The sequence below is a fragment of the Elgaria multicarinata genome, chromosome 23 (genome assembly GCF_023053635.1).
Source record: "Elgaria multicarinata webbii isolate HBS135686 ecotype San Diego chromosome 23, rElgMul1.1.pri, whole genome shotgun sequence".
NCBI lineage: Eukaryota > Metazoa > Chordata > Lepidosauria > Squamata > Anguidae > Elgaria > Elgaria multicarinata.
In genome coordinates this window covers 2,708,776-2,734,936 of record NC_086193.1, presented here as the reverse complement: position 1 = coordinate 2,734,936, position 26,161 = coordinate 2,708,776, and the positions used below count along the sequence as shown (strand labels likewise).

At 48.8% G+C, this 26,161-nt stretch overlaps 1 protein-coding gene across 1 annotated transcript in view; it reads right to left on the bottom strand.

The window, feature by feature from the left end:
* Positions 1-707: 707 nt before the first annotated feature.
* Positions 708-26,161, bottom strand: part of LOC134413178 (uncharacterized) — a 40,324-nt gene continuing 14,870 nt past the window's right edge. Inside the window, exons 9-18 of the mRNA XM_063147307.1 lie at positions 25,164-25,218; positions 20,830-21,105; positions 17,808-17,907; positions 11,528-11,605; positions 10,775-10,970; positions 9,823-9,905; positions 6,197-6,587; positions 3,874-4,073; positions 3,447-3,578; positions 708-2,073 (exon numbers count right to left, since the gene is read on the bottom strand). Of these exons, the coding sequence (XP_063003377.1) occupies positions 1,726-2,073; positions 3,447-3,578; positions 3,874-4,073; positions 6,197-6,587; positions 9,823-9,905; positions 10,775-10,970; positions 11,528-11,605; positions 17,808-17,907; positions 20,830-21,105; positions 25,164-25,218 (1,859 nt within the window). The 3' untranslated portion in view covers positions 708-1,725. The remainder of the gene's footprint in view (positions 2,074-3,446; positions 3,579-3,873; positions 4,074-6,196; positions 6,588-9,822; positions 9,906-10,774; positions 10,971-11,527; positions 11,606-17,807; positions 17,908-20,829; positions 21,106-25,163; positions 25,219-26,161) is intronic.

The following is a 26,161-nucleotide window of genomic DNA, read 5'->3' as shown; positions in this document are numbered from 1 at the left end:
CACTGTGTGAACAGAGTGCTGGACTAGATGGACCCTTGGTCTGATTCAGCAGGGCTCTTATGTTCTTAAGACCACATTGGATGGAGCTTAGACAATGTTCCTCTTCCATTTTCAGCATTTCAAAGAGCCAGATCTTTCCCCGTTTATTATTATTCACTATATTTATATCTCACCTTTTTGCACTTGCAAGACGCCTGACACTGTCCTCCTCCCCCCCTCTCCATTTTATCTTCACAACCACCCTCTGAGGTAGGTTAGGCTGTGAGTCTGTGATTGGCTCCCAGTGAGCTCTGGGAGCCAATCACAGACTCACAGCCTAACCTACCTCAGAGGGTGGTTGTGAAGATAATATGCTCTTAACCCAACCTCTCCCAAAATGGCGCCCCGCAGATGCGCTGGACTGCAATGGCCATGTTGGCCGGGGATAATGGGAGTTGAAGTGCAACCCACCTAGAGAGCCCCAGGTTGGAGGAGCCCATCTTACCTCTACCATGTTCAACCTCCCCATGGACCTCTCCAAAAGGCGTTTCCCCCAAATGTAGGGATGTTAATCCATCCCTCAAACCGTGCCCCACCCCACCCCAGTCAATTCCAAGTAGTTGAATGATTTGTGTGGTTGGTGTCCCCACCCACCCCTGCTTTCTCCTCCCAAATACAGGAAGCCATTTTGTTGCAATGCAGTAAAGTGTTTTATTGTTGAATTAAGGCACAGGGTGTAAAAAAAAAATGACAACAAAGCGAGTCATAGGAAGGGAATCGAATCGCATATAAGAAATGTGGAGACAATCCATATTTAGAAACGCACTGCTGGATTATACAACGGAGAAGCTCAATTCAAGCCTCCAACCAAGTCTTTTGGCACATATCTTTTAAGGCACCTGCAAAAATAGTCTCTTTTAATCAGCTGCTTTTGAACTTTTGAGTTGTGCGGAGATATGAAGGTTGCTTCCAGATCTAGCCCTACCTGGAGTAGACCCAGTGAAACCGATGGGACTTAATTTAGTAACAACTAATGTGAGTCCCATCAATTTGATGGGTCTACTCGAAGTGTGGGAAAGTCTGGATCCAACCTCAGTGATGCAAGAACAAGTCCCTTTTCCCTCCTCCTACGGTGGCAGACATCTTGCTACATCAACGCTTCCCTCTAGTTTTCCAGCGTGGACGTCAAGCGCCGTGCAACACAGGACGTCTCATTTTCCGAGGCCGTGACCTCACGGCCATCTTTGGCATTTCCAAATGGCCAAACCGGCTTCAGGCACGCTAGCCAAAACTCCACTTCGGGAACTTTGGCCACAGTTATTCAGAAAGTGAAGGACTCTACGCCCTTTACAAAAAGGAGGAGAAAGTTCTGCTTTGAATAGGGAATTGGGTGAAGAAGAAAAATCCCTCTGGGAGACGGCAGTTTTAGTATTTAAGACTTGGCTAACTTGGGTTAAGGAAGATACACCAAGATGGCAGCCAAAGCTTGCGTTCCAACTAGGCCGCAGCCTGGCTCAAGTAGGAGAGACAAATGAACCATTCCAAAACCGCACCCTGCACCACGAACCCATTTTCTCTCCCACTGAGATTTTTTGCGCCCGGACGTCCTATACGGAAGCGTGAGGCAAGTTATATTTCCCCCTTTGCGTAAGGCCCGCTTGGAAGCTACGAATAGAACAACCTACTCTTGAGAAAATATGCTCGATTCCCCCCTTCACCAAGAACAGAGAAGGGCCCAAAACAATCCTACTCCATTTCTATTTCTTCCCCCTCTGCCTTGCCAGACGGGACAAAAGGCCCCACTACCCAAGAGAGGGGGGCGTTATGGACAACGTGGTCCACTAGCTCTTCCGACAGCTGACGGGCCTTGGTGAGCCGTTCCCTGCCCTGGGCCAAGACGGAGCTAGACAAATCCTGAAAGGACCCGGCGGACGCAAAGGAAGCCCGGAGGTCCTCGACATTCTGCCGGACGAGCCCCACTTTCTCCTGGAGGCCGGCGGGCAAACCTTGGAGGTTGGAAACCAGAGCCAGGGTGGCCGACTGGAGCTGCTGAGCAAGGCCACGGGACACCTCCAGAGCACGCGACTCAATTTGCTGTAAAGAGAAGAGGACAGGAATCGCATCAAGACTGGAGCTTCGAAGGACTGAGGCCTACCACATACTCTTTAGGCCCTCGCCCCTCCTGGAGAGAGGTACGGATTTGGTAAGATCCATTCCATCTGCGTTTTGTGGATCGACAGCTGCCTTTCGTTCCGCCATCCGGTCATTGACGGAATTGCATTTTTCTCATTTTCACAAATTTGCGCAGATGCGCAGTTGCGGAACTGCGCAGTGGCGGAGATGTGCGAATCCCCCCCGAAATGCACAAATCCTACCAAAAGATGCATTCGGCCGGTGGGGATTTTTTTTGTATGTTTGTCTCTATGACTAAAAGAGCCTCGTGTGGTGCAGAGCGGTAAAGCAGCAGTTTCTGCAGCCGAAACTCTCCCCACGGCCTGAGTTCGATCCCAGCGGAAGCTGGCTTCAGGCAGCCGGCTCGGGTCGACTCAGCCTTCCATCCTTCGGTAAAATGAGTACCCAGCTAGCTGGGGGAAAGGCAATAACGGCCGGGGAAGGCAACGGCAAACCACCCCGCTATAAGGCCTGCCAAGAAAACGTCAGCGAAAGCTGGCGTCCCTCCAAGAGTCAGCAATGACTCAGTGCTTGCACGAGAGGTTCCTTTCCTTTCCTCTATGACTAAATTTGAGTAAAATTCCGGAAAGGGAAAAAACAATCTGTAAGTCTGTGTACTCCATGCAACTGGGGGGAAATCCGGTCCGCTGCAGACTGCAAGACGGATTCATAGAAATCTGAACTCGTTGGATTCCGTTGCGATTTCTCCGACACCTCTACCCTCCTTGCTAGTGACGTGTGCCAGAGTTAGCCTTACAATATGGACCTCAGAACTGGCCAGTGTTTCATTACAGGGCAGTAGCAAAACCACCAGCTAGGTCTACATGGGGCTGCCTTTGAAGACTATTTGGAAACTATAACTGGTACAGAATGAATGCTTGTGGGAGCTAAAGGTTTGGATGATATTACTCTTATCCTGTTATCTCTTACATTGGCTGCCTGAAAGTTTCCCTAACTCACCGCAGCGGTGGTGGTGGACGACAGAGCCAGGTAAGACCCCCTCCCCACTTACCTGTCTCCGAAGCTTTGGAATGGTCCGAATCGATTTCGAGGTCCGGATCGCTTTGGGTCGATCCGGACCTCCCACAACCCGCTCCGGAACCGGGTTTAGGAGGTCCGGATTGGCCCGCTCTGCTTCGGATTCGGGGATCCGAAACGGAGCGGACCGCACCCCTAATAGGATTGTGGCCTTTAATCTCTTCAAATGAATAAAAGAGATTCTAAAACTGGATATTCTCACGGAGAAGTTTTTGGTTTCGTTTTTAGAGAACGGATTTCTCCAGGGAGTGACCCACCTCAGGCCCGGTTGTCACATCTTTCTGGCTCGCCTCCGGATTCTGCTGTTGTCTCCACTGCAGCCACGTCTGATTCAACTTCTCCTGCCCGCTTTGGATTTTCTGATCCACTCCTTGTTTGAGCTGCTCAATCTGGGCGGAGGAGAAGGAGAGAATGGTCAGCAAAGCCCTTCCCGGCCTCGGCGTTCCGAGACGGCATTTGCGAGCGGAAAACAGACAGGCGAGGCAAAGGGGCGGTTGAACGCCGAAACTAAAAAAAGTAAACGCCTTCGTTTGAAACGACGGGTTTCTGCTCCAGCACCCATGTCACAGAAGACAACCTGACGAGGCCGAGAGGTGTTGGACAGCCTGGGCTGATGGGATTTGTAGTCCAGCAACGCCCAGAGCCTCGCCCGTGCCCGTTCTAGGAGGAGAATTGCTTCCTTACCAGTACGATGGTTTGCTGCAGCTGAGAAAGGACGTCTTGGGTGCCCTGCTTGGCGTCTTTCAGTTTGGCCAGGGAGTGTTGGTAGGCCCGGTGATGGAGTTTGCTGGAGAGAGACCCCAGGCGCACGAAGTAGCTGCGTTGTTCTTTCTGCTGCTCAACGGTGGCCATGTCAAAGCCCTCCACAGAGGTGGCCAGTTTGGCTAGAAAAAAGCCAAGAGGTTTTAAGCGGGGTGGTGTGGGGTGAGCGGAAGTCTTATGGATCTCCGGCTACGTCTTATTCAAGAACAACATTTCTTTTGGGCCTATTAGAACAGTCTACCGCTCCCGGACTGTGGAACAGCCTACCGGGAGAGTTCCGCCAACTTAACAGACTTTCTGAACTTAATAAAGCTATCAAGACAGATCTCTTCCGCCAGTGGCAGGTAAGTGGGGAAGTTGGACTTGCCTGCTGCCTCGTCGCGGCTGCCATCTTTCTCCTGGCGGCTTCCGGAGCTGCCGGAAATGAAACGGAGTAGGCCGTGCGATAACTTAAAATCGCACAGCCTACTCCCTTTCATTTCCGCCAGCGGCAGCACTGGAAGCCGCGAGAAGATGGCGGCGGCGGCAACGGAGGCAGAGGGTAAGGAGATGGGGTGGGGGGCGGGGGCGGCCCCGAAGCGCCAAGGCGGCCCAGAGCTTTGGAGCCAATCGGCTTCGGACCACCTCGGCCTTCGCCAGAACCGCCTCGGATCCGATTCGGAAGGGTCTGAACCACCCTGATCTGCTTCGGATTCGGGGTTCGGATCTGAGGCGGTGCACAGACCTAATCAAGAATGCAGAACGTCGATGTTGGGGGCCAGATTCAGCCCTATGGTGTTACCCAGATGGCAAACTCCCAGTGCCCTTATAGAATCATAGAATAACAGAGCTGGAAGGGGCCTACAAGGCCATCGAGTCCAACCCCCTGCTCAGTGCAGGAATCCACCTCAAAGCATGCCTGACAGATGGCCGTCAAGTTGCATCTTGAAGGCCTCTAGGGTGGGAGAGCCCTCAACCTCCCTAGGTAACTGGTTCCATCGTCGTACTGCTCTAACAGTCAGGAAGTTTTTCCTGATGTGCAGCCGGAATCTGACTTCCTGTAACTTGAGCCCATAATTCATGTGTCCTGCAGTCTGGGAGGATTGAGAAGAGAAGCATGGAGAAGAGAAGATGGAGGGGAGACATGATAGTACTCTTCAAATACTTAAAAGGTTGTCACACAGAGGAGGGCCAGGATCTCTTCTCGATCCTCCCAGAGTGCAGGACACGGAATAACGGGCTCAAGTTAAAGGAAGACCAATTCTGGCTGAACATCAGGAAAAACTCCCTGACTGTTAGAGCAGTATGATGAAATATCAGGAAAATCATCCTGACTGTTAAAGCAGTATGACAATGGAACCAGTGACCTAGGGAGGTCGTGAGCTCTCCCACCCTAGAGGCCTTCAAGAGGCAGCTGGACAGCCATCTGTCAGGGATGCTTTAGGGTGGATTCCTGCACTGAGCAGGGGGTTGGACTTGATGGCCTTAGAGGCCCCTTCCAACTCTACTGTTCTATGATTCTATGACCCCGGGGGGGGGGGGTAGGACGCATCACACCCTTGACCTCCAATCATTTGGCGATTTCCTGGCTTGATGCGTAGTTTTTCCACCCCACCCCGCCAAGCAACCATTCTAAAAAGTCAAAACGCCTCTGAAACGAAGAACTTTTAAGCTTCAGTATGACTAGTATTTTTTGGCCCCGCCCCCTTGCAGTTGGCCCCGCCCAGCACTGGGATGCAGCCCCCGGGAACTTATCCGGCCCTCGGGTTGAAAGAATGTCTGAATCCCTGCTCTTAGATCTTAAAATACTTGAACATGGAAATAGCAGTAGCCTTCCTCGCAGGGCAGGATTCCAGAACTCACCTGGAGCCCTCTGAAAAGGGTGCACAGAACTGTACAGGCAAGGTGCCTGGGGTGAGAAGGCTAGGGCTACGTCATTATTTATTATTTATTTTATTGTATTTATACCCCCGCCTTTTTGCCTCCAAGGAACCCAAGGCAGCGTACATAATCCTCCTCCTCTCCATTTTATCCTCACAACAACAACCCTGTGAGGTATGCCGGGCTAAGGATCTGCGGCTGGCCCAAAGTCATCAGGGCCCAGTGGGGACAAGAACCCAGATCTCCCGAGTGGCAGTCCAATGCTGTAGCCACTACACCACACTGCCTCTCATCCTTACACCTCCAACTTGCTGGAACTTCCAGCCTCGGTTCCACCCTTCCAACTGCCTCCGTTAAAAAGCCAACAGCATCCCCATCAACTCACCCAGCTCTTCGTCTGTCAGTGGTAAATAGTGGTCCACCAGCGCCTCCGATTTCCCAAGTACAGCGTCCATACCGCTAGCTACCATGTGCCCCACCGATGACACCGTGTTGACGCTGCTAGACACCGCTGACTGCGTCATCTCCACACCTCCTTGGACCGCCGACCGGGTCATCTCCACGCCCCCTTGGACCGCCGACCGGGTCATCTCCACGCCCCCTTGGACCGCCGACCGGGTCATCTCCACGCCCCCTTGGACTGCCGACCATGTCATCTCCATGCCCCCTTGGACAGCGCCTTTGGTTTTATCCACCATCCCAGTCACCGTGCTACTTATAGCGTCCTTCGCCCCGGTCACTGTGGACGTGACCAGCTCCTTGGTGTCTGAGATCACCTGAAAGACCATTTTGTACATGGTTGTTTCCCTCACTCCAAAACCACAACAGACATGCCCCCAAGGACCCCATATTGGGGGGGGGTCAATTTCTTTACAGTCTTCCTGATCGCTCGGGATTGCTGTTTGGTACAAGCAAGATTATTTGATGAAGTTATCACTTATTGTCCTAACAGAACACACCAGGAGGTTGTTGTCTTAACGCCTCTCAACATCAGCAAATTCAAGAAATGGATCCCATCTTCCATAAAATATTTGAAGGAACGCCTCCTCCCATATGTACCTGCCCGGACCTTAAGATCATCTACATGGGCCCTCCTCCGTGAGCCCCTGCCAAAGGAAGTGAGGCAGGTGGCTACTAGGAGCAGGGCTTTCTCCGCTGTGGCACCCCGGTTGTGGAATGAGCTCCCCAGAGAGGTCCGCCGGGCGCCTACACTGTACTCCTTTCATCGCCAGCCGAAGACCTTTTTATTCTCTCAGTATTTTAACACTGAATTTTAACTTAAATCTAAATTTTACTGTTTTAACTCTGTATTTTAATCTTATATCAATTTTGCTGCGTGGTTTTTATCCTGGTTGTGCTTTTTATACTGTATTTGGTATTTGTGCTTTTAACCTGTTGGTTGTTTTATTGTGGTTTTAATTTTTGTGAACCGCCCAGAGAGCTTCGGCTATTGGGCGGTATAGAAATGTAATAAATAAATAAATAAATAAATAAATTCTCTCTGAGCTGAACTTAAAGTAGAGCCCAGGGGTGAGAAATCTGTGGTCCTCCAAAAATTTTTTGGACTACAACTCCCACCAGCCCTAACCACCGGCCATGCTGGCTGGTGTTGATAGGAGGTGGAGTCCAACGCTGCCCCCCCGATATAGTCAAACACTGGTCTTCCCCCTTCTACTGGAAGTCCAGTAGATGTGTACCTGACCCTACTGACCTCATTGCCTGGCTGATTAAGACAAGTTGATTATGTTATTCCATTAAGAGAATCTCCCCTTAATTAACTGGGGCACGTCTCTAGCTGATTCAACACGTCTCTTTTCTTATTCTTCATTTTTTAAAAAGACATCACAGGATTCGTTTTACAAATCTTGCAAAACTTGAAAGGAAAAGCCATATATATATATATATTTTACACATACGATAATCACACTACATCAACTCAATATACCACAATAATGAAATTAAAAAACACTTATTAAAATAACATAGTAATATCTCGTGCACCCCCTCCCCCCTGGATCCTTATTCTCCTTTCCAAAATTGTAATGCACCCTGCGACGGTTCACTCCCTTTCCCTGTACAGCACCATGTACATTGATGGTGCTATATCAATAAATAAATAATAATACAAATTTAACAAATGGTCTCCAAATCTCATCAAAATCATTTCGCTCCAGCACTCCTTCTCGTAACTTTTATACTACTCGTGAGTCTGTCATTAATAGCTATATCCTAGACTTCTTTATACCATTCTTCTATTTGATAATCCCTTTCTTCCTTCCAATTCCCGGCAATTATTAACCTAGCTGCAGTTAATAAATTACTTATTAATTATTTCCTATTTTGCGTACATTTAACCCCTTCATGTGTTGATAAGGAGTGCCTACTATCAGCTTCGGCTGATACGCCAGCTGCGCCCCTTCCTAGAGTCGGAAGACCTGAAGACGGTCGTGCACGCGTTGGTAACCTCAAGGCTTGACTCTGCAACGCGCTCCACATAGGGCTACCGTTGTACCTAGTTCGGAAACTTCAACTAGATCAAAATAGGGCAGCCAGGTTGGTCACCGGTACATCTAGAGGTAAGCATATTACCCCAACATTAAAATCACTCCACTGGCTGCCAATTAGTTTCCGGGCAAAGTACAAAGTGTGGGTCATTACCTTTAAAGCCCTAAATGGTTTGGGTCCAGGTTACCTGCGGGATCGCCTTAGAATCATAGAACCATAGAATAGCAGAGTTGGAAGGGGGCTACAAGGCCATCCAGTCCAACCCCCTGCTCAATGCAGGAATCCACCCTAAAGTATCCCTGACAGAGGGTTGTCCATCTGCCTCTTGAAGGCCTCTAGTGTGGGAGAGCCCACCACCTCCCTAGGTCACTGGTTCCATTGTCGTACTGCTCTAACAGTCAGGAAGTTTTTCCTGATGTCCAGCCGGAATCTGACTTCCTTTAACTTGAGCCCGTTATTCTGTGTCCTGCACTCTGGGAGGATCGAGAAGAGATCCTGGCCCTCCTCTGTGTGACAACCTTTTAAGTATTTGAAGAGTGCTCTCATGTCTCCCCTCCATCTTCTCTTCTCCAGGCTAAACATGCCCAGTTCTTTCAGTCTCTCTTCATAGGGCTTTGTTTCCAGACCCCTGATCATCCTGGTTGCCCTCCTCTGAACAAGCTCCAACTTGTCTGCCTTCTCCCATATAGTCTGCCCCGCACACTCAGGTCCTCTGGGGTGAACTTACTTCAGTCAGCTAAAACTAGGTTGACATCAGTTTCCCAGAGGACCTTTTCTTCCATCACCCCCAGATTGTGGAACGGCCTGCCGGAGGAGATTCGTAAAATTAACTCTCTGTGTGATTTTAAGGCAGCTTTAAAGACTAGCCTTTTCCGGCCGGCCTATCCAGATCAATGTAAAATCAAGAATTTTTAAGATGTATTGATTCCTGTTCTAATGTTGTTCCCCGCCTCGACACAAAGGGAGAGGCGGGTAAGAAATAAATATACTATTATTATTATTATTATTATTATTATTATTATTATTATTATTATTACAGTGCTGTCCTTGGCCCTATCGTTACCTTCCATCCCATTATATCATTTATCTCTTTAAATACTATTTGCCAAAACGTCTGAATAGCTTCACAAGTCCACCACATATGGAAATATGTACCTTTTTCCTGACATCCTTTCCAACATCTTGCAGAATACTTTTTATCCATTTGATGTAGTCTTACTGGTGTTAAATACCACCACCTATCAATTTATAATAGTTTTCCTTTATTCTTACTGACATAGTCTTTAATCAACGTGGGTTCCATATCGTTTCCCACTCTTGACTACTCCACGGTCTTTCCATATCTTGATCCCATGTCATTTTCATAACGTTCATGCTGCTCTTCCAATTCCAGCAATATCTTATATAAAGCGCTCATTATACCCTTACAAACTATTTTTCCACCTTCCTCTTCCCTTTGTATAATCAGCTTTTCAATCTCCAAACACTGGATGGGAAAGTTCTTACCTTATCCGTTGGCTGTTGAAGGACTGGCAACTTCTCTTCCAATTTGTCCAATCCTTTGCACGCATATTCATTGGCTGTTGAAACTGAACAGGCACAGAAAAAGTTACACAATAGAATATACATTTTTTTCCCTGCACCTGCACTTTTTTCTCCATATAAACATCTCTAAAAATGGGGTGCATCTTAGAATCGCGGGTGTGTCTTAGGTTTTTTTTCTTTTGGTGGTACTGAAATTAGTGTGCGTCTTACAATCGATGGCGTCTTAGAATCGGTAAAAATGCAATAATTTATTTATTTATTTATTACATTTCTATACCGCCCAATAGCCGGAGCTCTCTGGGCGGTTCACAAAAATTAAAAACATTCAAAGTGTAAAGGAAAAAGGAAAGGAACCTCTCGTGCAAGCACTGAGTCATTACTGACTCTTGGAGGGATGACGTTTTCTTGGCAGGCCTTATAGCGGGGTGGTTCGCCGTTGCCTTCCCCGGCCGTGATTACCTTTCCCCCAGCTAGCTGGGTACTCATTTTACCGACCTCCGGAGGATGGAAGGCTGAGTCGACCTGAGCCGGCTGCCTGAAACCAGCTTCCGCTGGGATCGAACTCAGGCTGTGGGGAGAGTTTCAGCTGCAGAAACTGCTGCTTTACCACACAGCATAAAACCATAGTATAAAATACAATATAAAAGCTTATTTTATATATAAAATAAATAAATAAATAAATAAATGATAGCCCCAATCTGTAAAATTCCCCCCACCTCCAAAGCCCTTCCAGCCTCGGGCTGTATCACTCCACATCCCTGGGTAAGGAATTATCCTCCTGCCCTCCAGTTCGGAGGAGACAGTGAGGCAGGAAACGTCCACAAGACCCCCAGGGGTAAATAAACCTCGCTTTTGCTCTTTTAACCAGCAATGCACACACACACACACCCCAAAACCCCATGGAATCACTCACTCTGTGGCTCCAATTTGTCCAGAAGGGGCTGGGCTCCACTGACAGCCACAGAAGCGATGGTTTTCACCCCTTTCTCAGCCACATCGCAGACGGATTTCACATACGGGTAGCTCTCTTTGGTAGAGGCGTACGCGGCGGACACCATGTCGTAGGCAGAGCTGACCAGGGGCAGGTTGGCCACCCTGTCAGCCATGCTCTGAGGAGGAAACGGAACATCGGCACAGTCATGAGGACTGGGAACTTGACAGCGCCGATGAAAACAGAGCCGCCTTCTGGAAGCGAAGTTTCAGGCTACAACTCCATCGCCATGTTGGAGCCCATGCGGATGGTCCCAGGTTCAACCCTGCGCATTAGCAGGTAGGGCAGGGAACGGCCTTCCATCTGAAACCTTGGAGCGGCTCTGCCAGCCAGCACTGAATTAGGAAGCCTTATATGGGCCCCTACATTTCTACCACTGATCAGAACCAGCGGCAAGGCATAAAAACCTAGGTCGTGCGGTATTCCCTGCTCGGCGCCGTTCAGAACGTCTCAGACCTCCGATGCACCATTTTATTTTCCTCCTCCCTCCTCGCTCCTTTTTCCTCGCGTGTCGTGCCTTTGCAAATTGTAAGCCCAGCGGGCACGGCCTTGCTCAACTGATTATGAACCGGGGGCCCTTTCGGCTGAGGGGCGGCGTAAAAAATACTTTTAGAATCCAGTACCAGCAAGTCAAGATCTCGTTTAATATATACATTAAATCTGAACGGGACTTACTTTCTGGTCTTGCTCTTCTGCTGGCGGTGGTGAGGAGGCAGCACTGTCGGTGGAAGCCATGGTCAGGGTGAGGTGCAGCTAAGAAGAAAGGAAGTTAGAAACTCACCAGAGTGCTTATCAAGAAACGTTTGGAGTAAATTCCAGGGCTGTCTAGAAATAGCCCAGTCAGAGGTCGGGAGCTAGGCGGGCGCATTGTGAATTGTCCTTGGAGGGAGACGTGTTTCTCAGAAGGGATTAGATGGAGGGGCTGGGCCCCCTTAAATGCAAAAAAAAAAAAATTCTTTGTACCCAACTTTTTGGGTCGGCTCCACGACGCTGTGCAAGGACGTTGCAAAAGAGGACTCCGATTTCTTGCAAGATGCAAACAAAAGCCGTCGTCTGGCTCTTCCCGTCTGAAATTACGTGACCCGACTGTCAAAATTAAAAGAAGCGGCAGCGCGGGCGATCACTTTGGGACCGGGTGCAAGCCGCCCTCCCCTCAGCCACCAGTGCCCCCCCCAGCAAGATCCCCCCAAGATCCAAAGGGACAGCAAGGTTTCTGAACACATACAGAGTGTGGAAATCGAGGTGGCTCCACAGCAGAGCTGGGGGAAGTTTCAGGGACTCCAACACCCATCAGCCACAAGGGTCAGGGATGATGGGAGTTATAGTCCAATGATATTGGGAGCGCCACCGTCCTGCCCTTTGTTCAAGGCACGGCGCTTATCCCACGTTATGCCTGCAAATCCTATGCGGGGAGATAGCGCCTGGTCCAAAGTTCCCCTGAGCCACGCTGGAGGTGAGTCAAACTTCATCTCGTGACTCGCTTGCTCCACCTGGTCCATGGATCTTCGGAATTCACCCAGACAGCGTGGTACAGTGGTTAGAGCATCACCGCCCCCGCCGCCCCCAGGCTGGCTGACGCAGGAGTAATTTTGCACTGCGTTCAACGTAGCTTACTCCGCAGTAAATGGCGTTCAGGGTGGCAGCCTTAATTATGGATCCTTCGAAAAGGATGCTATAGGAAATTATTTCCTTTACGACTTTTTTAAGCGCCTTTTTAACGCAGGGGATTGAAGACCTAAGAAAACTAGCAACGTTTGGAAGACCGGCACACAGGCGCCGTTTACGCATGGACATATTTGGATATTTGGCCCGCATTCACTGAAGTTTATGCGTAATTTACTGTTCCCCCCCCCCCAATTTAGAACATTGTCATGTTTGAAACGGAGGCCTTTGAAGTATGTAGTTATACTTGCATTTTTTGGTTTGGTTTTATTTTGGCTAAAACTTATGATAAAAAAGGACTTTTTTAAAAAATGAATGGTTAAACATGAATTGCCTTGCAAAGTTACTATGGATTAATTTCTCCATCTTGGTGTAGTGGTTAAAAGTGCCAGACTGGGATGCAGGAGACCTGGGTTCGAGTCCTGCACTCTGCCATTATTATTACTTTGAATAATAATAATAATAATAATAATAATAATGATGATGCAAGAATGCATAGCCAAAGATCTTGTAAGGAGTACTTTGCCCTGTGTTAAGCTGTTTTAACAAGGGGCGTTTAGTATCAATGCAGCTAGTTCTCATTGAGGCCGTGCCAAGGTCTCTACCATTTAGGGGCTTGCTTGAGGAAATGCTTCTCTGTGCAGGGCAAATCCCCGTGCCTAGAGGACTAGCATGTCAGGGACAACAGCTCTAGTTTAACCTCTTCCTAACATTTTAGGTTAGGGAATTGAAGGAAACACCTGCTTTCCACACCGAAAGCTCCAGATTCAATTGCCGGCAACTGTAGCTCAAAGGATCAGGTAGTGGATGATGGGGAAAAGATCCCACTCTGCAATTTCAAGTGCGCATTTTCAGGATGCCAGCCACGCCCTCCTCCACACTACTCCATTACGTCCCCTGCCGCCAAAGCAAGCCGCCATTTCAGGGTTACGGAGCTTAAGTCTTCACCGAGCTGTTTCGGGGTAGCTCCCTCTACCTTGTGCTCCTGCAAAGCCCGGGTTTCCCGTGACCTTCCCTCTCTCGAGCACGGGTGACACGGCCTTGCTTACTTAAGCGTTGGCACTCACAACCCGAACATCCAATATAGAGGGATTAAAAGTTGATCCGAAGGTGGACGGGTAGCTGTACCCAGAGACGAGCCAGACTTTTCTCATGCAAACAACCTCCACTCCCACAAGCAAGAAACTCCAAATGTTGACACAAAACCCTATGTACTATGACAACATGCCTCTGACAGCCAAATGGAACAGGTCCTCTTGCGCATATCTGGGGCAAAGGCTTGGTACTTTCACCCAAAGGCACATTTGGCAAGCATTTCTCCACAGCAGGGGTGAGTCAACAGCAGGCCGCCACGCAAATTTCACCCAGTACGGCTATTTCATCATTCCCCCATCCCAGAAGAGACAGGCCGAGAGAAAACACGTTAGGGTTATTTTAAGACAAGCTGGACCGCTTGGGTTGATAGCTTCATTAGAAGTGGAGAGATGCTAACATGGTCACAACACAAGAGCACCTCTGAGCATATGCCAAAGTTCCTTTTGGGTGTGGGACAATGTTTTCATTATAGGCAGACTGAATATTATTTATTATTTTATTTATTGCATTTATATCCCGCCTTTTTTCCTCCAAGGAACTGAAAGTGGCATACATAATCCTCCTCCTCCTCTGCTCCATTTTATCTTCACAACAACAACCTTGTGAGGTGGGTTGGGCTGAGAGCCTGTGACTGGCCCAAAGTCACCCAGTGGGCTTCCATGGCTGAGGGAGGACTAGAACCCGGATCTCCCAACTCCCAGTCCAACACTCTAGCCCAGCCTTCCTCAACCTGGGGCGCTCCAGATGTGTTGGACTGCATCTCCCAGAATGCCCCAGCCAGCTGGCTGGGGCATTCTGGGAGTTGTAGTCCAACACATCTGGAGCGCCCCAGGTTGAGGAAGGCTGCCTAGCCACTACACCACACTGGCTCTCTATTGAAGACTTTCTCAACCTAGTACCCTCCAGACGTTTTTGACCCAAATCCCCATCATTCTTGACTGTTGCTTAACTGGGGCTGATGGGACCTGAAGTCCAAAAGCTCTGAAAGCAACCAGGTCACGGAAGGCTGAAATATTGGATTGTTCATTTTGTGAACCGCCCAGAGAGCTTCGGCTATTGGGCGGTATAAAAATGTAATAAATAAATAAATAAATTCATAGGAATAGTTCTAAAATGAGGTGTGTTTGGGGGCCCTTATGCCTCATTTACAGTCAAAATTATTGTGGCTACGAATGTGCAGGCTTACAACTGATTGCAAAGTAGTATATTTGGCTAGAATCATAGAATAGTAGAGTTGGAAGGGGCCCATAAGGCCATCGAGTCCAACCCCCTGCTCACTGCAGGAACCCACCCTAAAGCATACCTGAAATTCGGCTGCCCAGATGCCTCTTGAAGGCCTCTAGTGTGGGAGAGCCCACCACCTCCCTAGGTAACTGGGTCCATTGTCGTACTGCTCTAACAGTCAGGAAGTTTTTCCTGATGTCCAGCCGGAATCTGGCTTCCTTTAACTTGAGCCCCTTATTCTGTGTCCTGCACTCTGGGAGGATCGAGAAGAGATCCTGGCCCTCCTCTGTGTGACAACCTTTCAAGTATTTGAAGAGTGCTCTCATGTCTCCCCTCCATCTTCTCTTCTCCAGGCTAAACCTGCCCAATTCTTTCAGTCTCTCCTCATAGGACTTTGTTTCCAGACCCCTGATCATCCTGGTTGCCCTCCTCTGAATATACTTATAACTGAGTATTATTGAATACTTATAACTGAGTATTCAATAAATGTCCACCTTTTAAAAAGAAATAATTCCCTGGATGCACACCCTACCGAAATGTGCTGCGTACGCCTATGGTGCACACTTAGGGGCATGAATGCGCCCCACAACCTCTGGAATAGGGTTGGGCAACGGGGGAACCCTTCGGAGATTGCGGGAATGCAACTGTTTTGATTCACAGTTTTGTAGAAATGTTGTCAAGAAGTAAATTAAATCAGCAAACTCCGGTCCACCCTTATGAGCATCACCAATACCGAGGAATGATAGTAGTAGTATGGTAATCTCTGGAGGAGGCCCACGCACGCTCCCTAACCATAGAGGCAATTCAATGGGGCTCACTCCCAGGCAAACGGGTTTTAGGAGTGCAGCCTTCGCTTTCTGCGGTGCAACCCATGCTTCATGTTGAAACGTTGTGCAGGTGTATTTTATTATATTCTTTTATTTAATTTGTGGGTCTTGCTATTTACTGTGTAATCTGTACAGCACCATGTACATTGATGGTGCTATATAAATAAATAATAATAATAATAATAATACAAGTCGGGCTGGCTAGCGTTCAAAGATCTTAGCCACCTACGTTTTGAGCTGACGTTCTGCTAACGTAGGAACTTAAGAGGATACGTTTACACGCTGGTCCATTCAATTCAGGATTGTCGCCACCGGCCTTCCCAACCTGGTCGCCGCCCAGTGCGGACTACAACCCCCCAACATCCCCAGCCAGCCACGCTGATGGGATTTGTAGTCTGACCCAGCCAGAGAGCCCTACCAGGGATTAAACCCAGGACTTGCATGCGAAAAGGTTGCTGTACCCCTGACTCCCTCCTGGAAAAAAAACGTGTCCTCACTTTAAAGCCTGCCTAGAAATGCACAAGGCCCTGGGTTCGAATTCCAGGATCTCCAGGCACAGCTTGAGAAAGAATTCCCGGAGGACTACTGCCTGTCTGTGGAGTCTGGATTACAAGTCCCATCTTCCCCAGGGAGGATGGGCATTGTAGCCCAGGGCATTGGGAGCGACTGGACCGTCTGGAACACACCTCTGTTAACTGAATTTGGGGATAACTAACTCATTTTGGTTCATGCATTTGCTCAATTTTTACATTTTCTCAGACTAGCTTTAATTTGAACGCGGACGTGCGTTGTTCTGTATCTACTTTGGCGTGGAGGTTTAAATGGATTTCATCTTGTTCTCTTTCATCTTGGCGTGGAGGTTTAAATGGATTTCATCTTGTTCTCTTACACAGCCTGTGGCTTGATGTATTTTATTGATTTAGGGCACGGCCCTATGCATGTTTGGACAGGGGGAAAAATGAATAAATACGGCAGCATGCTGCAAGTTGTACGGCCTTTTTTAATCGGTCAATAACAATAATATTAACAGGATTGCATCCCTTAATTTATTTACTAGGATTGCATCCCTCAATTTATTTATTACACTTCTCTCCTGGACAAAGTTCTCAGGATGATTTCCGCCCATTATTTCCTACATAGACTTCTAAAGGGATTTTATTTCGTCAAGTTTTAATATGGCCTCTGGATTAATTCAATCAATTCAATTCAAGGGGTTCTGTTTTGGAACGGCTCCGGCTACACAAAACTCAGCCAGGTTTGATTCGATTTGCAATGCTATTCCAGCACCCCGGCGTTTGAGAAAGTGATGGCCCAGTCAATGCACGGGGATATAAATCCACACGTTCTGTTAAATTGGACCGAGAGATGTAGCAACCCTGGGAGACCAGGAATGATCCTTTCTAGGAAGCCCAGAAGCAAGAGACCTTTTCCTGCTAGCCCTGGGGGCTGGTACACTGCCCCTGCTTAAGGAAGCTCGATTTCAATGGAGGCAATTAAACGCATGTTAAGTCCTACTCACTTAATTTGATTTAATGAATTTATTACATTCATATCCTGACTTTTTGTCTACCTACAAGGAACCCAAGTTTTTTTTTTTACATGATCCTCCTCCTCTCTGTTTTAGCCTCCCGACAGCCCTGTGGGGTAGATCAGGCAGAGAGCTGTTTTTAATCTTTGTAAACCGCCCAGAGAACTTCAGGCTATGGGGCAGTATGTAATAATAATAATAATAATAATAATAATAATAATAATATAAAATAATAATAATATGCTCTCTCCACCAGAAATATCCTCCACCTCTGTGGTTAAGCCTTTTTTGAAGCTGGGCCTTGGCCTGCGGGTGGGTGGGGCAGGGTCTCCAGATACGTTGGACTCCAACCCCTATCATTCCCAGCCAGCCATGGCTGGCAGGGAATGATGAGACTTGTAGTCCAACCCATTCAGAGGATATTCAGTAGGGGAAGGCAACTCCTCACCATTTCCAGCCAGCACGGCAAGGGCTATGCTGGCTGGGAATGATAGGCGTTGTAGTCCAACACACCTGGAAGGCCCCAGGCTGGGCTACGTCTTCACAAGCCAGCTCCAAATCCGATTTGCTGCCAAGCCCGTTCCCGTCCCACCACCAACGCCAGCCGCTCCCAACTCACCAGCGTCCTCCGGTTCGGCTCCAGCAACCGCGCTGCGGGGCCCGCCCAACTCCGGTCCTTATATACTCCGGAGTGACTCCCCTTTCGCGATTGATGCAATCAGGAGCAAGCGGGCGTCATGTGGACTCCGGAATGGGGCTGGGCGGGGCGGCAGCGGGTGGGCGAAGAAGAGGGGAGGAGGGGAGGCGGGGCGGACCCGGAGCGGGTGTGTACGAGTGTGTGTGTGTACGCGTGTACAAAGGCATCACGTGAGCGTCAGTTGCGGGAACTTGCGAGGGACTCCGCCTCCAATGGAGGAAGCGAAAGTGGAAGTGGGGGTCTATGCGGGGTGGTGCTGGGGGGGCAGGGCAAGCCAGCTAGGAAGGGCCCCAGATGTTATTGGACTCCAGTTCCCATCGTCCCCAGAACAGTGCCCCTCTGGCGGGGGCTAGAGTGCCACCCGCATCTGGCCAGACCACCCGTCATTTGCACCCTAGGAAACCCGTTGCTCTCCAGGTGTTCCTGTACTCCATCTCCCATCATCCCCAGACCAGTGCCCCTCTGGCTGGGGCTGATGAGGTTTGGAGTGTCACCGCATCTGGCCAGACCACCCGTCATTTCCACCCTGAGTTAGGGAATCCCTTGCTCTCCAGATGTTCCTGGACTCCATCTCCCATCATCCCCAGACCAGTGCCCCTCTGGCTGGGGCTGATGAGGTTTGGAGTGTCACCGCATCTGGCCAGACCACCCGTCATTTGCACCCTGAGTTAGGGAATCCCTTGCTCTCCAGATGTTCCTGGACTCCATCTCCCATCATCCCCAGACCAGTGCCCCTCTGGCTGGGGCAGATGGGGTTAGAGTGCCACCGCATCTGGCCAGACCACCTGTCGTTCGCACCCTGAATTATGGAACCTGTTGCTCTCCAGATATTTCTGAACTCCATCTCCCATCATCCCCAGACCAGTGCCCCTCTGGCTGGGGCTGATGAGGTTTGGAGTGTCACCGCGCATGGAAGGACCCACCATTGCTCACCCCTGGGTCAGGGAACCCGTTGCCCTCCAGATGGTATCTGACTACAACTCCCATTATCCACAACCGTTGGCTGCTTTGGCTGGGGGCCATGGGAGTTGGAGTCCTTCAACATCTGAAGGGCCATGTGTTCCCCAACCCTGGTTGTATGGGCCGAAGTTGTTTCATCATTGACGGGCAGAAATTCAACTGGGCCAGCACCCAGAGGATTAAGCCCCACTGAGTGTGATGGGATTTACTTCTGCGTAAACATGCATAGGATCAGGCCGCAGGGCTTCAAGCCTATTCAGAGGCACTTGGGAGCAAGTCCTATTAAATATAGTCAAGAATTAAAGAGTTAGCTAAGTGTAGTGTGGTCTAGTGAGTAGAGCACTGGGTTTACAATCATAAAGTGATCATTGTGAGGCCCAGGCTTAGGCCTTGAAGTGCACTCTACTTATGCCCAGAGACGCTTTTCTTTAGTATTCGTTTACATTTCCCAAGTATAACTTATTAGGCCTTTATATACAACAGTCTATCACAAAACAAACATTTAACCAAAGATATCAATACAAAGATAACATCAAGTCAACACAAACCCAAATCGTATAGAATAAACTTCGAAGTTTGGCTCTCTGGCTTCAATAAATCAATGGTCAATGCAAAGGAAGTCCCCGGCTTCAAGGCTTGGAAGAAACGAAAATCTGGGTACGGGAGATCTGTGTTCGAATCCAGCCGCAACAACAAAAGTTCCCTGGGCAAGTCAAATTCTCTTGGTAGAGCTTGCTGGAAAAGCGGGCGTGGGTTGCCGGCCCTTTGCTGGTGTGGTTTCTGTCAGGGAAGGAGGGAAAATACATTTCCTTCAGCTGTTCTTGCTCTAGTTCCCTGCCCTCAAGGAGCTTCCAATCTAAAATAGACAGAAAGGTGGAGGAGGAGGAGGTAAAGACAGGGAAGGAATTATTTCTCCATTGGGTTACGAGGCCCAGCGCAAAGCAGGGAAAGCCGAAGTCCACACGGGAAAGGATGGGTTTGCAGAGGGATTTGAAGGAAAAGACAGAGTGTTCACCACCGCATGCACACACACGGTAAGCATGTGCCACTAACAATGCACATTTTCCCACACGGAGAAGAGGGCAGAGGGTTCACCACATACATGGCACACGTGTGTAACTGACACACACTTTTCCACACAGAGAAGAGGACAGAGGGTTTACCACATACTCCGGAGTGGCTCCCCTTTCGCGATTGATGCAATCAGGAGCAAGCGGGCGTCATGTGTAACTGACAATCTATGTGTGTAACTGACATGCATATTTTTCCACATGGAGAAGAGGACAGAGGGTTCACCACATACATGGCACATGTGTGTAACTGACACATATTTTTCCACAAAGAGAAGAGGACAGAGGGCTCACCACATACCCGGTACACGTGTGTAACTGACGATGCATATTTTTCCACATGGAGAAGAGGACAGAGGGTTTACCACGTACACGGTACACACATGTAATTGACAATCCATGTGTGTAACTGACGATGCACCTTTTTCCATATGGAGAAGAGGACAGAGGGTTTACCATATACATGGCACACATGTGTAACTGACACATATTTTTCCACAAAGAGAAGAGGACAGAGGGTTTACCATATACACGGTACACGTGTGTAACTGACAATCTATGCGTGTAACTGACGATGCACCTTTTTCCACATGGAGAAGAGGACAGAGGGTTCACCACATACATGGCACATGCGTGTAACTGACACATTTTTCCACACAGAGAAGAGAACAGACGGTTCACCACATACACGGTACATGTGTGTAACTGACAATCTACGCCTTTGCTTCTAGCACAGAACTTTAAGGAGGCTCATGTAATCATACTCTGTTTTAATTTCATGTATTTTAAATATTTATTATGTGTTTTTATATGTTTTTATATGTTTTATTGGTCTGTTGACTGTAATAAAAGGAATTGATTGAATTGAATTGAGAAGCACTACTTCAAAACTGGCTCAGAGCTCAGCCTCTTACGGCAACCTGAGGTTCAGTTTCACCAAAGGGCTTTCCTTGTGCGTGCGCCCACATGTTTGGGCAGGGGCTTTTGGTGCGTGGACGCCACAGAATTTGATCATGCGCTTGCAGATCATGCGCCAAGAGGCCAAATGCCATTCCTTAGCTTGAAGGCTGGGCCGGCGATCCGACTGGTATTGTCTGCCTCTCCAAGGCTGACCGCGAGTAAACTCCCAAGCGACCTTCAGGCTGGGCCCAGGCATGAGGCCATTGTGGGCTCCCGGTTGAAACAAGAGACTGAGAGTAAAAAAGAAAAGCGAATAAAACCCCTGCAGCAGTATTAGCACAGCTAGGTTGCTCAAGCCATTGGCTGTCTTGTCTGTATCGCTCCTGACTCACCATTTCTTTATTTACAAAATTTGTATTCCGTTCCATACCTGAAACAGATTCCGGAGTGGTGAACGTAAGAATTAAAACAGTAAAAGAAGCAACAATTAAAACACCATTATTATACTATTATTTACCAGAACAGAGCAATGCCTTTATTACAGGGATTTCTGGATGTCAGGACTGAAAGAAGTTTTATGAGGGCCGACAGAAACGTCACAAAATAGCGAGCGAGCTTTCGAGTCCACCAGAAACCTTCCGCAGCCTGAAGAAGAGTTCTGTAAGACCTGAAAGCTTGCTTGCTATTCCAAATTGTCACCAAAACTGTAAAATGGACAGAAAAGTGACTAACAGCCAGGTACATAACAAAATAAAACAAAAAGATCAAGTTGTGCAATGAATAAATCCGAGAAAAGAATAAGAACCGAGACTTAAAAAGGCCTAAACACAAACCCAGAGATAAAATAATATACTCATACTCAGAAGGCTGCAATCCTATACACACTTACCGGGGAGTAAACCAGTCCATTGTCGCAGCCAGGCACCGGTTCAACACATCCACAGCCTCACCTGATAAAGATGAAAAGGAGAAGTAGAGCTGCGTGTCGTCAGCGTACTGATGACAGCGCACTCCAAAACTCCGGATGACCGCACCCAACGGTTTCATGTACATGTTAAGCAGCATGGGGGACAAGACCGACCCCTGCGGAACCCCATACTGGAGAGATCACAGGGCCGAGCAATGTCCCCCAAGCACCACCTTCTGGATCTGACCCGCCAAGTAGGAGCGGAACCACTGCAATGCAGTGCCCCCCACTCCCAACTCAGCCAGACGTTCCAGAAGGATGCCGTGGTCGCTGGTATCGAGAGATCAAGGAGAATCAACAGAGTTACACTCCCCCTGTCTTTCTCCCGACGTAGGTCATCATACAGGGCGACCAAGGCGGTTTCTGTGCCAAAACCAGGCCTGAAACCCGACTGAAATGAGTGTGTGTGTGTGGTCTTGTGTGTCTTTCAACTGTGAGACGCCTTTAGATGATGACTCACTTCCGTCTCCGAGCAAAGTCCACCTCCACACAAAAGCCTGGTCTGAAGTCCAGGTGAACGTCGAAGATGACAGCTGCCCTCTTTCCCCATAATCCTTTAGTGCAGAGGTGGGCAGGTGACAAGATAGGATCTGAGAACATCCAAAGATCCCTGCTGGATCAGACCAAGGGTCCATCGAGTCCAGCGTTCTGTTCACACAGGGGCCAACCGGCGTGCTGAACCGGATGGACCCTTGGTCTGATCCAGCAGGGCTCTTTGGGTGTTCTTATGTTCTGTTCTGGATCTGACCAAGGAAAGTCTTTCTAGAACCAGCAACCTGCTCCCACAGATAGAATCTGTCAGGGATGCTTTAGGGTGGATTTCTGCATTGAGCAGGGGGTTGGACTAGATGGCCTTGTAGGCCCCGTCCAACTCTGCTATTCTATGATTCTATGATACTTGTGTACAAAGCTCAAAACAACTTGGGACCAGGATACCTGAGAGAGCGCCTTCTCCCTTACCAACCTGCCCAGTCACTGAGGTCCTTAGGGAATTGCTCTGAGTGGTTCTGCATGGACCTATGGCATCATTGCAATCCATCAGGGTTACAGCCTTCACCGTGGTGGCCCCTTCCCTTTGGAACTCCCTGCCCCTGGAGGTCAGGCAGGCGCCAAAACTAGGCTTCTTCCGGCGCCTCCTGAAAACAACTCTGTTCCAGGAAGCCTTTGTTTTTAAATTGAACAGTTTTAATTTGCTTCCTGAATCTTCTTTCTTTTGGTGTTTATATATATTTACGTTCACCACTCTGGAATCTGCTTTAGATAATTGAGCAGTATAAAAATAATTGTAAATATGTAAATAAATAAATAAAAATACCCCACCCCCACACACACACCCTTAACATGCAATGGGCACAGATGGCAAAGCCCATCCCACATAAAAAGAGCCTTCAATGTACTACACCACCCACTCAGTTTCCAAATGCCACACTGCCCATAATCCTCTGTGCATTGGCCACAACTTCTCTTTCTGCGCATGCGCGGTTCTCTCTCCTCTGCCCCTCCCCTCTCTCCTCTGCTCCCGAGTGCTGAGCGGAGACGTGTTGAGTTCTCCGCTTCGCGCATGCGCAGACGGCTCCTTTCGCTCCCCCTTTCAAAGAGAAGGGGTGAGAAGCGCTGCGGAAAAGTATTTTCTCCGCTTCGCCAGCAGAGGGCACAATCCTAGGTGGCGAGCCTTCGGGAGTGGCAGGTTCGAGTCCCGCTTCCTCCACGGCAACATTTTGGTTGTCTAGCCAGATTGCCAAATTCTGCAGCAAAGTGGCAGTAGAGCATAATATTAGGGTGACCGTATGAAAAGGCGGACAGGGCTCCTGTATCTTTAACAGTTGCATAGAAAAGGGAATTTCAGCAGGTGACATTTGTATGCATGCAGTACCTGGTGAAATTTCCTCTTCATCACAACAGTTAAAGCTGCAGGAGCTATACTAGAGTGACTAGATTTAAAAGAGGGCAGGGCACCTGCAGCTTTAACTGTTGTGGTGAAGAGGGAATTTCACCAGGTTCTCCATACATACAAATGATGCCTGCTGAAATTCCCTTTTCAATACAACTGGTAAAGATACAGGGGCCCTGTCCTCCTTTTCATAGGGTCACCCTACATAATATAACACATAGCGTGCCTTCTCTGGTTTAGGAACTCTAATCCAGGAGAGTTTTGGACTATAGCTCCCATAATCCCTGACCACTGGCTCTGCTGGGTGGGAGGTGAAATTCAAAACATCTGCAGACCATTACGTCACCTACCCCTGCTATAGTACCACAGGCACTCTGCGTATGCTCAGAGGCATCCCCTTCACATCGCTCCAGACGGCCCCAGCATTGTGAAAATAGCTTCTGGAGCTAAAACTTGCAGAGAAAACTGGCTGAGATGGTCCCGGCCTACGTGACCGTGTGTTTAGGGGAAAGGCTGCCCTTCAAGCTTAAGGCTGCAAGCTCTTAGGGGGCAGAGACCTGCCCGTTTTATTCTATTTATTTATTTATTTATCACATTTCTATACCGCCCAATAGCCAGAGCTTTCTGGGCGGTAGTGATGGATATCAATTTAGATGGCCTTAAAAAGGGGGTTGGATAAATTTCTGGAGGAGACGGCTATGTGATACCTCCAGTACCAGAGGCATTGAGCCTACATACACCAGTTGCTGGGGAACATGGGCGGGAGGGTGCTGTTGCATTCATGTCCAGCTTGTAAGCTTCCAACTGGGGAATCTGACTGGCCCCTTTGGGTACGTTGGACGAGAGGTGCCTCTGATTTTTTTATGCCAGGATGGCAGAGATTTTTAACAAACTCGTTATGATGCAGTTCAGAAGAATTTTTTATTTCAGACAAGAACAAAAGAATGAAAGAAACTGGCCATTCTACAGTTGTACAAAATGTTACCGGCGCTTGTAGGAGACTGGTCGGCCCGGCTCTTCTTCCCTTGGCCTGATGTTGATTCAGTAACAAGAAAAAACCCACCTTTACCGAGCCCTGTGCGAGATCCGTACTGGAACTAAAACACATCTGCTGCAGTTGCGTCTTTTCAACAGCATGTGAAGAGGAGGGGAAAAAATAGAGAAATATAGTCACACTGTATCCCCAAAGGCTGTGGGAAGGGTTAAAACATGAAAAATCTGTGGAGGAATTGGTGAAAGTTGAAAGCCATGTCGGGGCACCGGAATACAGGGATATTGTAGGCTAAAATATCTGGACTGGCCACCCCTGGTGTTCTCTAGGGGTGTGCTCTGCTCTGTTACGGAACCCTGAATCTGAAGCAGAGCTGGCCGATCTAGACCTCCTAAGCCCAGTTCCGAAGAGGATCAGGGGAGGTCTGGATTGACCCGAAGCGGTTCAGAACAGACCGTTCCAAAACTTCGGAGCCAGGTAAGAGGGGAGGGGAGCTTACCTGGCTCCCCGTCCGCCGTCGCCGCAGTCCGCAATATCGATCCGGACCTCCGGATCTCCGGATTGGGGGAGGACCGGATTGACCCGAATCGGTTCAGAATCGGGGAGGCCGTGCACAGCCCTAGTGTTTTCCAAACATCATGATCTACAATTCCTATCACTGCAGCAAACATGGCTGGGGTTTTAATGGGTGCTGTAGTTCAACGTTACCTTGCAGGCACCGGGGTTAAAGATGGCCACTTTAGAGCAAGATTTCCTTTTTAGTATCCTAAAAAATGAAAGGCTTTCAGCATAGGCAAGACTGCAGCATTCCACAAACAATAAATCCAGAAGTTTTAGTAGCCCGTGTTTAGGTACGTCAACCAAACCCTCTTATCTCGGTCTGAAAAATTGAGGTTGCAGTCTAAGTTTTGCGGGGTTTTAAAACGCCCTTCGACAGGGCGATGGCGGAAAGGAACTCCGATGGCCCTTCTCTTTCCAGATTCGTCGGGGTGCTGTGCGAAGGATTGCAACCTCAGGGAAAGCGAGCGTGGGAGAGAAAGCGCTGCAGGGTGACCCAGAAAAGATGGTGGATCCATTTTGGAAGGAGCAGAATTAGTCGGCGACAAAGATCTCGGTCCGGTACCACTGCTTCCACCATCCATGTTAGTCTAGAGCAGCCTTCCTCAACCTGGGGCGCTCCAGATGTGTTGGACTACAACTCCCAGAATGCCCCAGCCAGCTGGCTGGGGGATTCTGGGAGATGCAGTCCAACACATCTGGAGCGCCCCAGGTTGAGGAAGGCTGGTCTAGAGGCACAGTTTATGTTATGTTTACAACCGCCCTATTCCTACGGATACACAACGCCAGCAAGGTTCTATAAAGGCACATCTAAAACAAGACAGGTGTCGTTCAACCTGGGCTCCCTCCGATGTTTCTGGGAACTGCTGTTCTGCGAGAATGCTGAAGACCCTCTCGCAAGAGTTCTTAGGAGCCATCAGACATTTTTGAAACCCGGAG